This window comes from Mus caroli, unplaced genomic scaffold (genome assembly GCF_978045245.1).
Source record: "Mus caroli unplaced genomic scaffold, Mus_caroli_1 scaffold_12, whole genome shotgun sequence".
NCBI lineage: Eukaryota > Metazoa > Chordata > Mammalia > Rodentia > Muridae > Mus > Mus caroli.
Window position 1 is genome coordinate 64,359,741 of NW_028227267.1, and position 16,487 is coordinate 64,376,227.

Sequence of the window (16,487 nt, forward strand, 5' to 3'; positions counted from 1 at the left end):
GTAAATTGTATTTGACAAAATACATTTACTCCAGTAAATTACATGACTTTGAATATTTCCATACAATTGTGCACCCACTCAAGTAATGGGATTTTGGGAAATTTCAACTCTCAAAAGTCACCTTGTGAGGGCATTTCCTCCCCACGTTCCCTCTTCCCTTCAGTTTAAGCGCACAGTTCCAAATTACGTTTTCAGAGACAAATGACAAACCCAATTGCCATTCTTTTGTGAAAGTTCATCTTGTAAGAGGCTTGTTTTTAAGGGTAGCCATGTTGCATTTTGATTGTGAGTGCTGTTTCTAAATAAATGTTACGTGGCTCTAGACAGCAGATGATTTATTAAACAAGATGGACTCCACAGATGTGGAAGGAGTGCAGTCATTAGGTTCTGCAGTCCAACTGACTGGCAACTGTGTGAAGAGGAGCTCGTGACCTTCCTGCTCATACAGCAGGCTGGTATTCTGAAAGAATGTACCCCACTGGGTATGCACGTGCCTGTAAACCCAGCCTTGATGCAGGAGGATGCTGAGTTCAAGAGCAGCATAGGCTACATATTAATTAATTAATTAGTTAATTAATTAATTAGAAAAAGGAGACTACAACAGACTACTTGAGTCTTAGAGATCCCCTAGCATTCTTTGTGTCTGTGAACAAATGAGAAATTGTTCCAGGCTCCCTAGGGACGGTGCAATTTTTGCATGTGGTTATTGACACAGCTAGATCTAGAGTCAATGCCTGAGTCCTGTCTGCTATTATTTCAGTTGCATACTGCAGCTTCCCCAAACTTTGAAACAGACATTGGGAGAAGGTGATAAAACTGTGATATGTACACATGAAGCAGTCACAATAAAACTTACCTTTTTGAATAATGAACACACACTAAAGAGCAAAACAAAACAACCAACCAACAAAAACCAAACAAAATACCCAGACTTTAAAACCGATCTACAGAGAAACAGCAAATCTACAAAACACAGTTTTCAGGAGAACACGACAACGCATTTATTTGACTTAGGTGATTTTCTTTCCCGATTCTGCAGACTCCAATCGCTGTGCAGGCTGTGTTACCATGGTGACAACTACAGATTATTCTCCTGTCCTCTCTATAAACCTCAGACTTCAGGGTCTACAAGTCCCTAGACATTGATTTCAGACTCTTCATTTCTATTTTTCAAAAGAATATCAATCCATAAATCTTAGGAAGATATAATGTGTGTGTGTGTGTGTGTGTGTGTGTGTGAGAGAGAGAGAGAGAGAGAGAGAGAGAGAGAGAGAGAGAGAGAGAGAGAGAGAGAGAGAGAGAGATGTAAGATGAGGGAGTTCTTCAAATTCTCACACTGGGTTTAGATGAGGCATGCACATAGATGCCAGTCAGGGTGCTTTAATCTGTAACCCTGAAGCCACAATAAGAAAAGAATCTGCTTTTCTTTTCTTCTTTATAACTAATCCATGAATTTAAAAATAGGTGGGTGCATAAGTTCATTGTATTATGGGAGGGGGTCTGATTTGATAGATAAAATATGGCCAATCATCTGGTTATTTATGATTCAGCCCCATCTGGCAGGAAGGACAAATTTATGCAACCGTTCCAACTAGTAATTCTTCCCTCAAATACCTGGTTCTGCAGGTTTCTGTCTAGAGGCTGCTGGGTATTCACATCTGGATTAGGCACAAGCAAGCCTTACTCTTCCAGACCCTCACTACAATCACCGTGAGACAGCACGGCTCGTTGGCCCTGTCTGTTGCATATGTTCTACCCTTTTACTTCTTTTGAATCACAGAATATCAGGTTGTCTGAGCATCGGGGAGGCCAAGCATGGTCAAGGCCAGCTCAGAGGTGGAGTGAACCTTGTGAAACATTCTTGCCTCATCCCTGGGGTAGCCCTTCTGCCTTTGAAACGGAGCCAGGCCATCACTTTCTACAGCTGCCGCCTGTCCATGTCGTTCACAGCAGACAGCCATGGCTCTTACTTAAGCCTTCTTTCTAAATTTCTCTTTGGAAACGAAATTGGAAGTCAATTTTAATTTGGATGACTTCTAAAGTAAATCCTAATCATCGTAATGGGCAAAACATTTTTTTTTCTTTTTTCTTTTTGGCAAGAGGTAAAAGGGGCCACTTTGCAAATTGAAATATCTCAGGCCTGTTCAAAAGCGCATCTGTTATGCTAACATGATTTAGTGGATCTGTTGATTAAATTTGTAGGATAAAGTGAAACTAAAAGATGCAGGGGATTTGTGTGTGTGTGTGTCTTCTTTTTCCTTCTGGATAATATAATAAAAAAAAAAAAGGGAATTGCTAGTTAGCAAGCAGGCATCCAGCCTGTATCTGAAGAGAGATCTCCAAAACAATATTGTTCTTATAATTATTTCAGTGATGGCTATCTACGTTACGTAGCTACGTTAAGGATGATATATTTATTCGTATATGGTTTAAACATTCTTGACCCTGAATATTTAAGCTTTAAAAAAAACCCAGAATATTTATTTAAACTTTGTTGTGTGTGTGTATGGGGGGGGGGCGGGAAGAGATCTTATTGGTATAATAATTCCCCAGAACATTCTTGTGCTTTGGCCATAACAGGGAGTGTGTGACCTAGCTGAGTGACCTTGGTCAGTATTCCTGAACTCTCTGAACATCATTTCCTTAATTGTAAAATGAAAATAATTCTCCTCTCTGTGAAGACCTAAGGACAGAGACGTATCAGGTTCTTTAGACATGGTGTTTAGACACTTGTCTGCGTGCCAGCTCCCACATCTCTAAGATGAGAATGACTCCGGGATTCAAGTCCTTGGGATTCTGTGGTGATGAAGTGAAATTATCCCAGAGAATCACTTTGCATAGTGCTTGGCCCATAGACATTATTAATAAACATTATTGATTAGACAAAGTATCTTAAAACAAGCTCTCCTTTCTCTTTTCCTCCTGGGATATCCTCCGAGGATAATTCTTACAGGACTATGACTTCATTCCCCATCAGCCCTTCTGGGTGGAGTGTCAGGGCTTATGTACTAATGTTTCTTCTATGACTACTTCCTCTCCTTTTGTTTTTTTGTAGGGTGACTAACGTCTTCCCGGAGTGCCTAAGAAAGAGGATGAGCTTAAACCAGGACCTGTCAACTCCCAGAAAAAAAATTTTTTTTGGTTGGGATAAAGCACCCCAAAATAAACCGTTAGGGTGTTCTCCTGAAGATCTGAATTCATCCTGCACACCCCAAGACTAACTGGTTGAAATGAATGCAGATGATATCCCAATCAGATGGCACTGAGGCCTTTGCAGAAGCAAGCAAACTCCAGTCTGCAAGGATCGTTGTTGTCCCCACCGCTGCCTTGATTCTGACTACTGTGTGGCCACACACTTCATCCCACAGGGATGATCTAATGCTCGCTTTTGAATGTTTTTAGCATTCTCTTTCCCACCCATTAATCACAGATACAGATCAGAGGTGTAACCGTTCATCCATACCTCTTCCCTCGACACTGGTCTTTTAACAGTTAAGTCGAGCAAAGAGCAGAGTTCTTATATTTAAGCAGTAACACATCAGAGAGAGTCACTAAGTAAGAGGCCACAAGGGTTCCCTATGTTTGTTTATTTGATTATTTTATTTTATTTTATTTAGACAGGTTTGTATGGTACAGACTAGAATATCCTGGCATTCTCACTGTAGTGCAGGCTAGCTTCAAACACTAGTTACTCCTGCCTCAATAGCTCAGTCTTTCAGTCACAGACATGCACCATTGCCCCTAGAAGTTCCCTTGCCTTTTCAGAATCGCACTGCAATGACAAACAAACATAAGAAACAATAAGATTTAGAGGAAGAGCCCCAAAGATCACTAGGACAAGAAACCTGGGTGATAGGCCTGGCTTCATTGCCTATACTTGTCTGAGTATAGACATCTCCTTCCTCCTTCAGACCTCTTTTCAGCATCTTTTGAGGACCAAACACCTGCAGCATCAGCTCCTGCCTCATAGAACGGCTGTGGAGAGTCAGCACCATAGCTCAGGCACGCCATCTTCTCACCAAAACGTCTCTACAGTTACTGATCCGAAGCAGGATGATGCAGACTCACATGGAGAAAAAATTAAAATTTAGGAGAATAAACTTTTTAAAGCATAAAACCAAAAAAAAAATTTTTTTTTTAACCATCGGTGTTCTCATGTGTCTCTAGAAATTTCTTGTGTATTCCTCTTAGCAGTAGTGTCCGGTGGCTGCAGTATGGGGACAGATGAGAAGGGATAACTCCACAACCCGGGAGAGATAGCCAAGCAGATAAAGGTTAAAGTCCCTGAGCAGACAAAGAAGCAGATAGAGGACTCGCCTGGCAATCATATAAATTATAGGTCCCCGTAGCCAGTAAAATAGCTTCTAAGAACCAACTCTAGGGATACTCAGCCTCAGATACCCTGAACCAGACATCTATTCTCCAATTTGACCCGATGTTGGGAGGTTTTTGAATTATTTCCTCAGGTTTGAATGGACTGAAAATATTTAAAGAGGAGATTTAAAGAAAATGAATTACAGTTACAGCTTAGGCTTTACAAAAAAAAAAAAAAGGTCTCAGTATAAATAGCTTTTAGTGCTTCTTAAAGTCAATACAAAATCAATATGAAAGAGGCAGCAATGTCAGACTGAGTTGGGAAAAATTAATGCAACGCGAGGCTAGGATAACTGGAATATAACACCACACACACATCTCTAGAACAGGAACGCGTCCACTACTTAGAGCCGCCGAGGTTTAAGCATAATGCCTATAAAGGATGAAGCCCAGGGTCAGCTACACAATCACTGGCTCTGGGATGCTGTCAACCTTTCTTCCCACAGATCGCCTCAATTACTGCTTGTACCAGACTCCTCCTCATGATAACTCTTAGGATTTTCATTCTTTGAAATTTCATGTAAATAAGATTTTTTTCTGTTTCTCTGTTCTTAAAAAATAATGTCTGATACTTTTGTTTTATACTATATTCATTTTTAGAATTATTAATATAAATGTGGGCATATATACATAGATTTATCTATTTATTTGGACACAAGTAAATTCAATAAAATGCATGGCATCCTGACAAAGGCAAACCCCAAATGCACAGTCTAAACTGCTCTAGAAATAATCATATCACCATGCAGAAAGTTCCTGTGTCATCCCCACCCTCGGAGAAACAGCCACTGACTGCTGCAATTTTCCTTGCACGGGTTAATTTGCCTGTTGTAGAATTTCATGGAAATGGAAACAGAGAGTGTGTAATCCTTTATCAAAGTCTTCTTGCGGTCAGCCCGGCTTTTTATTTATTTATTTATTTTTTTGATGTTCATTTTTGTTGTGTGTTTTCAGTAGCAGCTTCTTTAGATCATGTTCAGCTTTCTCTCAGTCCCTTTGAAGACTGTGGCTGGCCTGCGACTCTCCACACCCACTAAGGCACATGCATGGATTTCTGCACGTTCTGAGCTTTTTGTTGACATTTTTGTGACTCAATGGGTGCCTGAAGATACGAGTTATTTAATCAATCAAGAAGCATTTAGCCACGACTTTTCTAACACAGACGGTGCCTTAATGTTTAACTTACCAAAGAACCTGATAGACACATGGTTTTCGGAAGCCGGCAGGCCTGCAGTGTCTTCAGAGTCCCGGGATCCGCCCCTTTGCTCCTCCGTGGCATCTGCTGCCATCTTGCAGTAAGAGCTGGTGAGGGAGTGAACTGCTGCCCTGGCTGGGCTCCAGCAGGGCTGTGAGGGCGCCAGCCTCAGGCTCTGTCTCTGGCAGGTGGAAATGCTTATCCTTTATCTTTGAAAGCATTATGCCTCACATCCCCACGATTGATTTATTAAGGCACAGTAGAGGTCAGCAAAGACATCCAGGTGCAGCACGGATAGTGTTGTAGCCGGTTACGACCTGGATTGCAGAAGCAGCATGTATTTCTTTGCAGTCAGGAAAAGTGCAACAGAACAAACGGGGTTATAACTGTCAGGTCTGACCTGCAGCAGTGACCTGCCTGAAGTGCTGTCCACAGCAGAGCCTCTGACTCTTACTGGTGACTGTGATGGAGGGTGAGGCACCCTAGAGCAGGCCTCTGGGGAGAAAAGACATTGCCTCGGCTACTTCCATGGAACAAGCCTTTAGGGGACTGGCCCCATCACCATCATTTCTGCTCAGACAGCACCAAGCTCCTGTCAGTTCTAGCGGTGAACGTGCTCTGAATGGAAACGAGCGCCTCATCTTTAATGCATCCAAGTGTCACCCGCCCTTCTGCTGCAACCTGAAGTCTATACAGTCCTGCGGCACATTCGTGATGCATCACTTTCAGAATGCAGGGCTTGGAATCGGATGCCCTTTACGTTAAACGGCATGTTTTCTTTTAAGCATGTCCCTAGATAGGAGGGAGAGTCAACTGTGAGTCTAGTTACGAGTAGGGCTCCAGTTATACAAAGAAATTAAGAATAGATATCCATGCTTCAACAAGTGTACCCTCAAGATGACATTATGCTCATATTTCTTTTGAAAAAGTTAAAAATATTTGGCAGATACGGTACACTTCAATTCTGGGCTGCTTCCTTTGATCTGTTTTCCCTTTATCTGTTGCAGAGATTTTAAAGCTAATCTTAAGGAAATCTATTTACGAAGAAGGAGAGAGTGAGGGAGAGAATGATGGGAAGGATGAAGAGGAGTGTAAGCCCAGGAAATTGGAAGTCAGGGTGTGGTTACTGCAGTTTGGGCCCTGAGCTACGTTTTGGCTTAACAACTTCTGTAAAGGTTATGCTATAAACGGGTGTGAGGCTCTGTCTGAGAAGTAGTTACAACCTTATGTTGCTGGTCATGTATCATTTTCACTGGGAAACTCCATTTCATTTTGTATTGGGATGTTTAGGGAAACTTTTAACCATCATACAGTGTATTGCCTCTGCTAGTTGTCCAAAGACAACATTCTCAGTTTTCTGCCTTACAATATAGATCAGTCCATCAACATGGACTGATGTTACCCAATCAGGAAGTGTTTACGGCACGCCTGTGAGATTCTGCATCCTGCAGCATGCTTATCAAATTTCACAAAGGCAGAGAAGATGCAAACTCAGATGAGCAGATCGGTGCTCGATTTGGAGGCACACACAGCTTGGGCTTGACGTAGCTGTGTGATTTCAAGTGACCGTTTTCTCTGAATAGCCTGCTCATAGAGATTTTTGTCCTTATTAAATAATAGATAGTAAGTGCCTGTTACTTGGTAGGTATCCCTTCTGTGTTTATTTATTCTCTCCATGGATTGATGTATGCACACCAGCACTGATGCCCTTGATGTATCTGCTTGATGGTGAGGGAGATGGAGACCCACATGCTGTTCTGAGTCAGGACTGTTTGACTGCACTGCTGTTGGGAGGATAATTTGGCTCTCAGAACCATGGACAGAAGCCTACCACTCTCCTTGGCCTGTAAGAATTTCAGCCAATTACTGTGTGCGAGACACACACACACACACATACACACACACACACATCTCAAAACAGAAAAACAAACAACAAAACAAAAAACCCTAAACACCAATACAGAAATTGCTGTGCCAAAGGATTTCAAAATAAGTAACAGAAAAGCTATAGTCACCAGGTGGCCACTTGAAGGGTACAGAGTCTATTGTCACTGAAAAAGAAGTGATATATTTTTAGTGGTCCTAAAACAATTGTACATTGTTATTGTATAACTATAATGCAAGTATATTTTGCTTTCAACCGACTGACCTGGAATAGTTCTTTGAAGGAATAGAGAGATGCTGAGGATTATTAAAATAGTGTGAATTTTGTTACCAACTCATATTTACCTTTAGTTTTCATTTTATGTATCTATAAATCATGACTTATTGGAAACTCTCGATTCCATGTTTGTCCTATGATTATAGGAAAATAAGTAGATAAAGATGATAAGACTCATAGACTTTATTGAGAGAAAGAAGATATACACATGCACTCATACAGAGACACACAGAGAGACAGAAAGACAGGCACTCAGAGAGAAACAGAAGCAAAGACGGAAAGGGAGGAGTAGACCAAATGACCGATTACAGAAATCACCAAGGCAGAAATACTTAAGGGCAGGGGAAATGAAAGTCAAGTTGTTCCTTTTAAAAGTGTCTCACTCTAACTTGGCTCAGGCACACCAAGCAAATGTCACTTGGACTCTCAGAGCAAATGCTGACAAGAGGACTGGGAAGGGAGGATGACTGAGCAGAATATTTAAAAAGAGACACACACCTAGCATAGAAGAGCACAGAGCAGGGTAATGAAAGGGCGGGACACAAAATAGATTCAGGATGCCCCTCCATCTCCATGCAGGTCTGAAGTGAAGCAGTTATAACCAGTGCCTATTGACAGATGCTATTAAAAAAAAAAAAAAAAAGAGTAGAGCCACACTCATTCATGCTGGGACTGTCCCTTTCCTCTGCTTGTTCTTGGTCAGGATTAACAAGAGAAAGGGTCCTGGATGCTTGCCATAAGGTCCAAGTACTTGCCTCCTCTCCCTGCTGCCTACTGGACCACAGAAGGTGCCCCATAGTTTATTTTCTCTGCAACATCTCCCAGCCCCTGCAGCACCAGATGCATCACTCCCTTGTGGGCAGTCTGCTCTGCAGTCAAAGGCATTATCAAGGAGCCCTGCCCCTCAATAGAAATCTCTCTCTCTCTCTCTCTCTCTCTCTCTCTCTCTCTCTCTCTCTCTCTCACACACACACACACACACACACACACACACACACACACACACACACACGAGCACCTAAGATTTCTGAGAATGACCTGTAACTCTGGCGGAAAAGCACTGGCAGAATGGAAGTGAACCACGCCCAACCTTTACAAAAGATTGTGAAATAATAGAAGTTACCTGGAGAGAGCTTGGGGGAAATAATTGCAACTCCTCTTCTATATGAGTAATGGGAAGGAAGAAAAGCCATGGCTTATTCAAGACTTTTTTCTCTGTCCCACCTCCCAACCCTTTCAGTCCTCTTGTTCAGCCATGAATGAGAAAAAGAAGATACAGGCGACAGAGAACCATCTGAACAAACGCTTGGCTCAGTGTGCCAGCCACACTCAGGCAACCTGGTGATTAAGTTTGAAAGCTTAGATTGTGGAAACATGGGTGGCCTTCTAATATGGCTTAGACTTAACAGCTTTAAGCCACCAGCAACCTTACAGAAAGTCCTCTGCTTCCGCCCAGTTTTCTTCTTTGAGGGGGCGAGTTATCAGAATCACAGTATGTGTAACACGAGAAAGGAATATACAGACTAAAGCTCCCTTCGTCCTCTGACCGAGTACAACTCCAAAAATTTCACTACTTTTTTACTTGAAAACGGTAACTTCCCACTGTGCCATTTAAAGGAATCAGTAAGCCAGTGATACGTTGAACAAATTAAACAAAACGCCAAATGCTTGCTTAAAGGTTTTAGTTATTTCTTACAAATCTGCAGTATCTCTTCGGAACTGCAGGCACTCACAACGCGAGTATGAAAATGTTGCACCCACGTGCGTTTGGCGTGTCCACTCTGGTATCTGGGTGCTTCCTGAAGGAAGCCCATAGGTTCCTAAGTGTATCTATTATCTGTGAATTTCAGCAGGCTCCATGCTGAGTTCTCTTCCTGAAGACCACACCCAGAGCGGGTAGCCCTTTGCAGCAGTCTCTCTCTCTCTCTCTCTCTCTCTCTCTCTCTCTCTCTCTCTCTCTCTCTCTCTCTCTCTCTCTCTCTCTCTCTCTCCCTCTCTCCCTCTCTCTCCCTCTCACCATCTACCTTCATGGCTTGTTGAAACCATCAGGTTGGGGTACCACACAGGTGTTAAAAAGAGGGGAAGAGGCTTTTGCTGCGATGGAGGTATGAATAGCTCAGTGAGGATAAAGGCACCCTGAAGTTCTCCCGCGGCAGAGCGCGCCTGTCTTTTGCCTTGCAAATCTTTACCTGGCTGGTTCCAACCCCTCCTAAGCATTCCCGACTACATTTCTCACAAAGAAAGGGGAAATTCTATGAAAGGTGTCAGACAAATTAATTGCTGTAAAGGTTTTAAAATGCCAAAATTGAACACCCGCTGTCCTGCGGTTCCAATGGTGTGTAGTGGTGCCAAGTCCCCACGTATTGAGAAGCAGAGTAATACGGAAAGAAATAGAAATAAAAATAAAAGGAGGCAGGAGAAAGTGGGGCGAATTTAAGAAAACGTCAGAAAATAGCTACAAAGACATGCAAAACTTTTCCTGCAGTAATGTCGCAAGAACGAAACCGTAAGCTATTGTCAGCAACACAAACATGCTGCTTAAACACGAATCAGGGTGCTTGAGAGGGTCCCTGAGGCAAAAAGGGAAAGCTGGGGGTGGGGTGGGGTGAAGGTGTCTTTGTGACATTGGATGTTAAAAGTTGATGTGTCAGTAGGGATCGCGAACCTTTTTATTTGGAAAATTTAAGAGTCCTAGTGATGTGGGCTTTAGGTATTAAGAGGCAGGATGGGACAGGGGAGTAGGAAAGGAAAAGAATAAGCAGGGAAGTTATGGGGGTCTCAGAGAAAGTAGGGGTCCTCATAGAAAAGCGGCCAGGCTGGAGCCGCAGCTCGCTAGCCTCCTGTCGCTCGCCCCCGCCTTTGCTTTTGCGCAGAATCCTCCCCTTGGCTGCTGCAGCGCGCTGCCCCCACTGGCCTGCGCACGGCGATCGATCACATTCTGCGTCAGAGTCCCGGAGTATAAATAGAGGTGGCAGGACCGCGCCGAGCCGCACACAGCCATCCATCCTCCCCTTTCCCTCTTCTCCCCTGTTCTTCTTTCTAGGTCCCCCATCTCCGCCCCGGGCCTGAGGGGCGCACCGGCCGCCACCATGAGTTCGTTCGGCTACGATCCGTACTTTTCGACCTCCTACAAGCGGCGCTATGTGGAGACGCCCCGGGTGCACATCTCCAGCGTGCGCAGCGGTTACAGCACAGCGCGCTCCGCGTACTCCAGCTACTCCGCGCCGGTCTCCTCCTCGCTGTCCGTGCGCCGCAGCTACTCATCCAGCTCCGGCTCTTTGATGCCCAGCCTGGAGAATCTCGATCTGAGCCAGGTAGCCGCCATCAGCAACGACCTCAAGTCTATCCGCACACAGGAGAAGGCACAGCTGCAGGACCTCAACGATCGCTTCGCCAGCTTCATCGAGCGCGTGCACGAGCTGGAGCAGCAGAACAAGGTCCTGGAAGCCGAGCTGTTGGTGCTGCGCCAGAAACACTCTGAGCCTTCCCGCTTCCGCGCCCTGTACGAGCAGGAGATCCGCGATCTGCGGCTGGCAGCGGAAGACGCCACTAACGAGAAGCAGGCGCTGCAGGGCGAGCGCGAGGGGCTGGAGGAGACTCTGCGCAACCTGCAGGCTCGCTATGAGGAAGAAGTGCTGAGCCGCGAGGACGCCGAGGGCCGGCTGATGGAAGCGCGCAAAGGTGCGGATGAGGCCGCGCTCGCCCGCGCCGAGCTGGAGAAGCGCATCGACAGCCTGATGGACGAGATAGCTTTCCTGAAGAAGGTGCACGAGGAAGAGATCGCCGAGCTGCAGGCTCAGATCCAGTATGCTCAGATCTCCGTGGAGATGGACGTGTCCTCCAAGCCCGACCTCTCCGCCGCTCTCAAGGACATCCGCGCTCAGTACGAGAAGCTGGCCGCCAAGAACATGCAGAACGCCGAAGAGTGGTTCAAGAGCCGCTTCACCGTGCTAACCGAGAGCGCCGCCAAGAACACCGACGCTGTGCGCGCTGCCAAGGACGAGGTGTCGGAAAGCCGCCGCCTGCTCAAGGCTAAGACCCTGGAGATCGAAGCCTGCCGGGGTATGAACGAAGCTCTGGAGAAGCAGCTGCAGGAGCTGGAGGACAAGCAGAATGCAGACATTAGCGCCATGCAGGTATGGTACGGTTTAAGCTCAGTGGGGGTGGGGAGGTCCACGGTTGGGGCGGGGTGGGGGGGGGGGAGGTCAGGGTGTACCCAGAGAGTGAACGCTAGGGGGTCCTAGAGCACAGAGCAGCTATGGCTTGGCTTCCGAGAGGTTGTGGAAAGGATGGGGCATTTGGAGGGGGCGGGGCGCGACTGATGCCTGGGGATTGCTTGTTCTGGTTGAATCAGGGTTGTTAGCGGTGAGTTGGGAGGGAGGGGCGGAGGGAGTCGGAGTTGGGCGTTGCCAAGTAATGCCTTCTCTTTACTTACAACCCATTAACTCCCAAGTTACCCTCAGTACTTCCTGGATCTCCAGGTTAATAAATATGTTTGCTAGCTCTCACTAGTTTTGGGGCACCCAGCCTTGGGATAGTTTTGTTTTTAACAAGGACACAAGAATACAATCACAATATTTTAGCAATTAATCACTGCAATCCATTTTTAAAAAAGTTCTTCATCTTTGAGGGGGGAAGCATTTTAGACAAACAGCTACACAAATATATATAATTTTATTTTTATTTATTTATTTATATATTTATTTAGACACACACAATATATATATATTCCCCTTCCCAAATGAGACCTGGCTAAAGAAGTGTGACAAGGGTGGTTAATCATCATCATCATCATCATCAATTTGGTAGTTTTAAAAGACAGCTTACCATAATCAATTGAGAACAATTTTCAAAATTGTTCACATCAGTCTACTCCTCTCCTCTTCCTCCTCTTCTTCTCTTGCTTCACTAGACTGGGCATTTTAGGCCAACCTCTCCCCCTATGCCCCACCCCACTCCATTATTTTAAGGGAGATTTCTTGAAGGTGTACACTTTGGAGTTAACTAAGACCAGAAACTTATCATGGATATTACAGTAAAACAAATGCCGTAGAGATTTGTGTTTTGAATTTTTTAAAACAATCTTCCTACAGGACACAATCAACAAACTGGAGAATGAGCTGAGAAGCACGAAGAGCGAGATGGCCAGGTACCTGAAGGAGTACCAGGACCTCCTCAATGTCAAGATGGCCTTGGACATCGAGATTGCAGCTTACAGGTAACATCAGGGTGGTGCTGGCAGTGGGCATGGCGGCTCAGGACAGAGCAGATGACCCAGTCAGTGCAGTTATAGTGAGTCCCACATGCTCTAGAATAGTCCTACTTTGATCTTCCTCCAAGAGGGTACAAATGTGTAGGGAATTAACCCTGAAGTAACATAAGCCCTGTTCTTAGCATTCATATTTTAAACCTAATAGGGATGCATAGAAGGTCTTTTTGGGTGGGGTCTCTCGTGAACTCCTTGTTAAATTTTGATTATGCCTAACCCTGTTTGTTCTTGTATTTGCCTTTGAGGTTGGTTGTAGAGGAAAGTGATGAATGTGGGCTTAGAGCAGTGAACACATCCAGCCTTGCTCTGACTGTACTCTTCATTCCCTCTCCACCAGAAAACTCTTGGAAGGCGAAGAGACCAGGCTCAGTTTTACCAGCGTGGGTAGCATAACCAGCGGCTACTCTCAGAGCTCGCAGGTCTTTGGCCGTTCTGCTTATAGTGGCTTGCAGAGCAGCTCCTACTTGATGTCTGCTCGCTCCTTCCCAGCCTACTATACCAGTCACGTCCAGGAAGAGCAGACAGAGGTCGAGGAGACCATCGAGGCTACGAAAGCTGAGGAGGCCAAGGATGAGCCCCCCTCTGAAGGAGAAGCAGAAGAGGAGGAGAAGGAGAAAGAGGAGGGAGAGGAAGAGGAAGGCGCTGAGGAGGAAGAAGGTATGAAAAGCATAAAAGAAAAAACCCTTTCAGAATCTCTATTGCAAATTGGCTGTGGATTTTTATTGGGAGATCCATGACCTATGCAGGCCTTGCTTATCTAAATTCTATGTGAGTTTTGCAGTCATAAACAATACACATATAATGAACACACACATTTAGTAAGCACAGATGGTAAATTGTAAAACGTTCGTATACACTCATTTAACACAGTGGTTTGGTACCCAAAGGAACATTTGATGTTGGCCAAAAGACAAAGAGTTGATTGTGCCCTAAAGAACATCAGTGCCAGACATATGAAAATACTGAGGGCAGGTCTTGGAGAGGAGAGGAGCTTCCAGTACCTGAAAGCAACCTCCTGTTACATATCCTTTAGGAGCGTGGGGCCAGGAAGGTTTTAGTCACAGGTCTGACAATAGTGTTTAGTAGCCCACAAAGCCTCAGTAGAAATGTTTTGCCTAGACCTAACCTGGAGTTTGTATTTTCTTTTTATGTTCAAGCTGCCAAGGATGAGTCTGAAGACACAAAAGAAGAAGAAGAAGGTGGTGAGGGTGAGGAGGAAGACACCAAAGAATCCGAAGAGGAAGAGAAGAAAGAGGAGAGTGCTGGAGAGGAGCAGGTGGCCAAGAAGAAAGATTGAGCCCTATTCCCAACTACTCCAGGAAAAAAATCTCCCCAATCAGGTCAACCTCATCACCAACCAACCAGTTGAGTTCCAGATCCTATACAAATTAAGAAGTCAATACATGTATAATTCTGAGATGACTTAGGTTGGACATTCAATGTTGTGCTATGAATTCCCTCCTTATGCAGAGTATCTGTTTGCTTGCAGAGTGGCTTTCTGGCTTGCTGCCAGCCTGTGCATGGTCCATGCTTATGAGTTCAGGATCTATGGCAATGTGAATCACACAGATGTTTACAATAATAATAATAAAAAAAACCCACACACACAACACGAATGAATGAATTCACTAATGTTCATGTGCAACCTCATGGGAAAAAAAATAGTCATTTGAATCTTCAGTGGTTAGAAATTAAAGACCTCGAGTTATGTGCAATAAATAGTAAATAAAGTTACACTGAATGACATATATTTTGCTGTGGTTTTTCCTTAATTAAAGTACCTTAAATAAGGCACCAACATAAACCATAGATAAGTGGACAACTGACCTCCAGTTTTTTATAAAGTAAAAGTTGTAGTGAGTGCAATAGATAATTGGACATTCTGAGGGATAGACAAACAGGTCAAGACTAGAAAATATCCCAAACTTTACTGATAATAAATATGAATGAGACCATTCATAAATAAGAGTGTCATTCAGCATGCAGAACACACAATGCTATCCCGAGGGATGGCTTCCTAAAAGATGGTTTTGAAATTATGACGGACTATTATATAGTAGTGCAACCTGGATGGACTATGAGTCCCACACAGTTATCACTGTGGTTACATTTTTAATATATCCTTGAATATCATGGCATAAATTGAAACCTGAACCCATGATACAATTAAGAGGAATGTCATGGGGTGTGGAGAGGAGGAAGATTATCCGAGGTTATCTGCCACTGCAAACATGTTGCCTGGAATCCTGAGCTCATGAATGGTGTGTTGTCTGCTTAATTCTACTGCCTCACATAATTGCCTTTGATGCTATACATTTAAAAACCCTTTAAAGACCACACAAGCAGATAATGGGATTACATTACTGTCACTTCTTGGGGGAGAGAATAAATTTGCGTGCTGCATTGGTATTGCTCTGCATGTCTTAATTGGTAACTATTTGGATTTCAAAGCCTGGTTGGACACTACATCATCTTTCCCCCATCCATCCATATCCATGGTAAAGCTACGACAAAGCTTGCACTACTTGTGTTTGGTGTGGAATATAGATGACGTCTTTGCCTATCTACAGCTCTGGTGTACTTCTGCGGCTCTGATGTTCTTAGGAACTGCTTGGTTTGTTGATTTCTTCACTACCTGATTTTTAGACTTAGAAATTTTACCTAAAACTGAAGTGGTCTGCAGTTGAAGTCTCTTCGCTTCACTTACCTCTACTTGAATATGTTACTACACAAATAGGCAAAGCATTTCTTTATCATGATGTGAGTTTGAACTATGAAGGCTCTTGGCATTCCTTTGTAGATGGGAAGCTACTTGTCTGCAAGCTTTTCACACATGTCAGCCATGAGCGGATGCAAACATCTGGTTGGTTTATAAAATACTTGATTGAAGAACACAGTTCCATATTCAATCCTGTGTGCCATAATAAAATATTGAAAAAAAATCTAAATTCAATGGGTGTGCAGTCTTTTTTTTTTTTTTTAAATCACTCGTCTAACTTGAGTCATTGGCCAGTCTTTATTCCCTCTTACTCCGCACAAGCACAGGCTGTGGCTCTCATTTTTCAACCTCAGTGGCCCTCCTCCTCAGTCACCCAGCCCATGATATAATTAAGAGGAATAACTTTTAATCCATATTTGATTTCCAATGGGAAAGTAAGACTATCCAAGATTATCTTGAAGAAGTACAAACTATACACTCACTCCTTCATGGCATTCTATCCTTGTTGTTTTCTCCTTCCCAATCCATTGATCTGTTGTAGGATCCCTATCTGGGGTGAGTAGACATGAGCGTTGCATGTCTCCAGGAAATGCTTTGTCACACAACTGACGAGATCTCATCCTTATCCATTTCTCTGTACCCACTCTGTATTAATTTCTCTGCCCCTCACTTTAGGTACTCTAACCTCCTTGATCTTTTGATCCCATCCTCAACACTGCCTGACAACTTACGTTCACAATTCAGTAATAGGCTAATTAGTCTTTTTTTT

General features: G+C 44.0%; 1 protein-coding gene across 1 annotated transcript; it reads left to right on the forward strand.

The window, feature by feature from the left end:
* Positions 1-10,666: 10,666 nt before the first annotated feature.
* Nefl (neurofilament light chain) lies at positions 10,667-15,938 on the forward strand. Its single transcript, XM_021182290.3, has 4 exons — positions 10,667-11,866; positions 12,824-12,948; positions 13,337-13,656; positions 14,157-15,938. The coding sequence occupies exons 1-4, from the start codon at positions 10,820-10,822 to the stop codon at positions 14,294-14,296; spliced, it is 1,632 nt and encodes a 543-aa protein (XP_021037949.1). The 5' UTR covers positions 10,667-10,819; the 3' UTR covers positions 14,297-15,938.
* Positions 15,939-16,487: the final 549 nt, after the last annotated feature.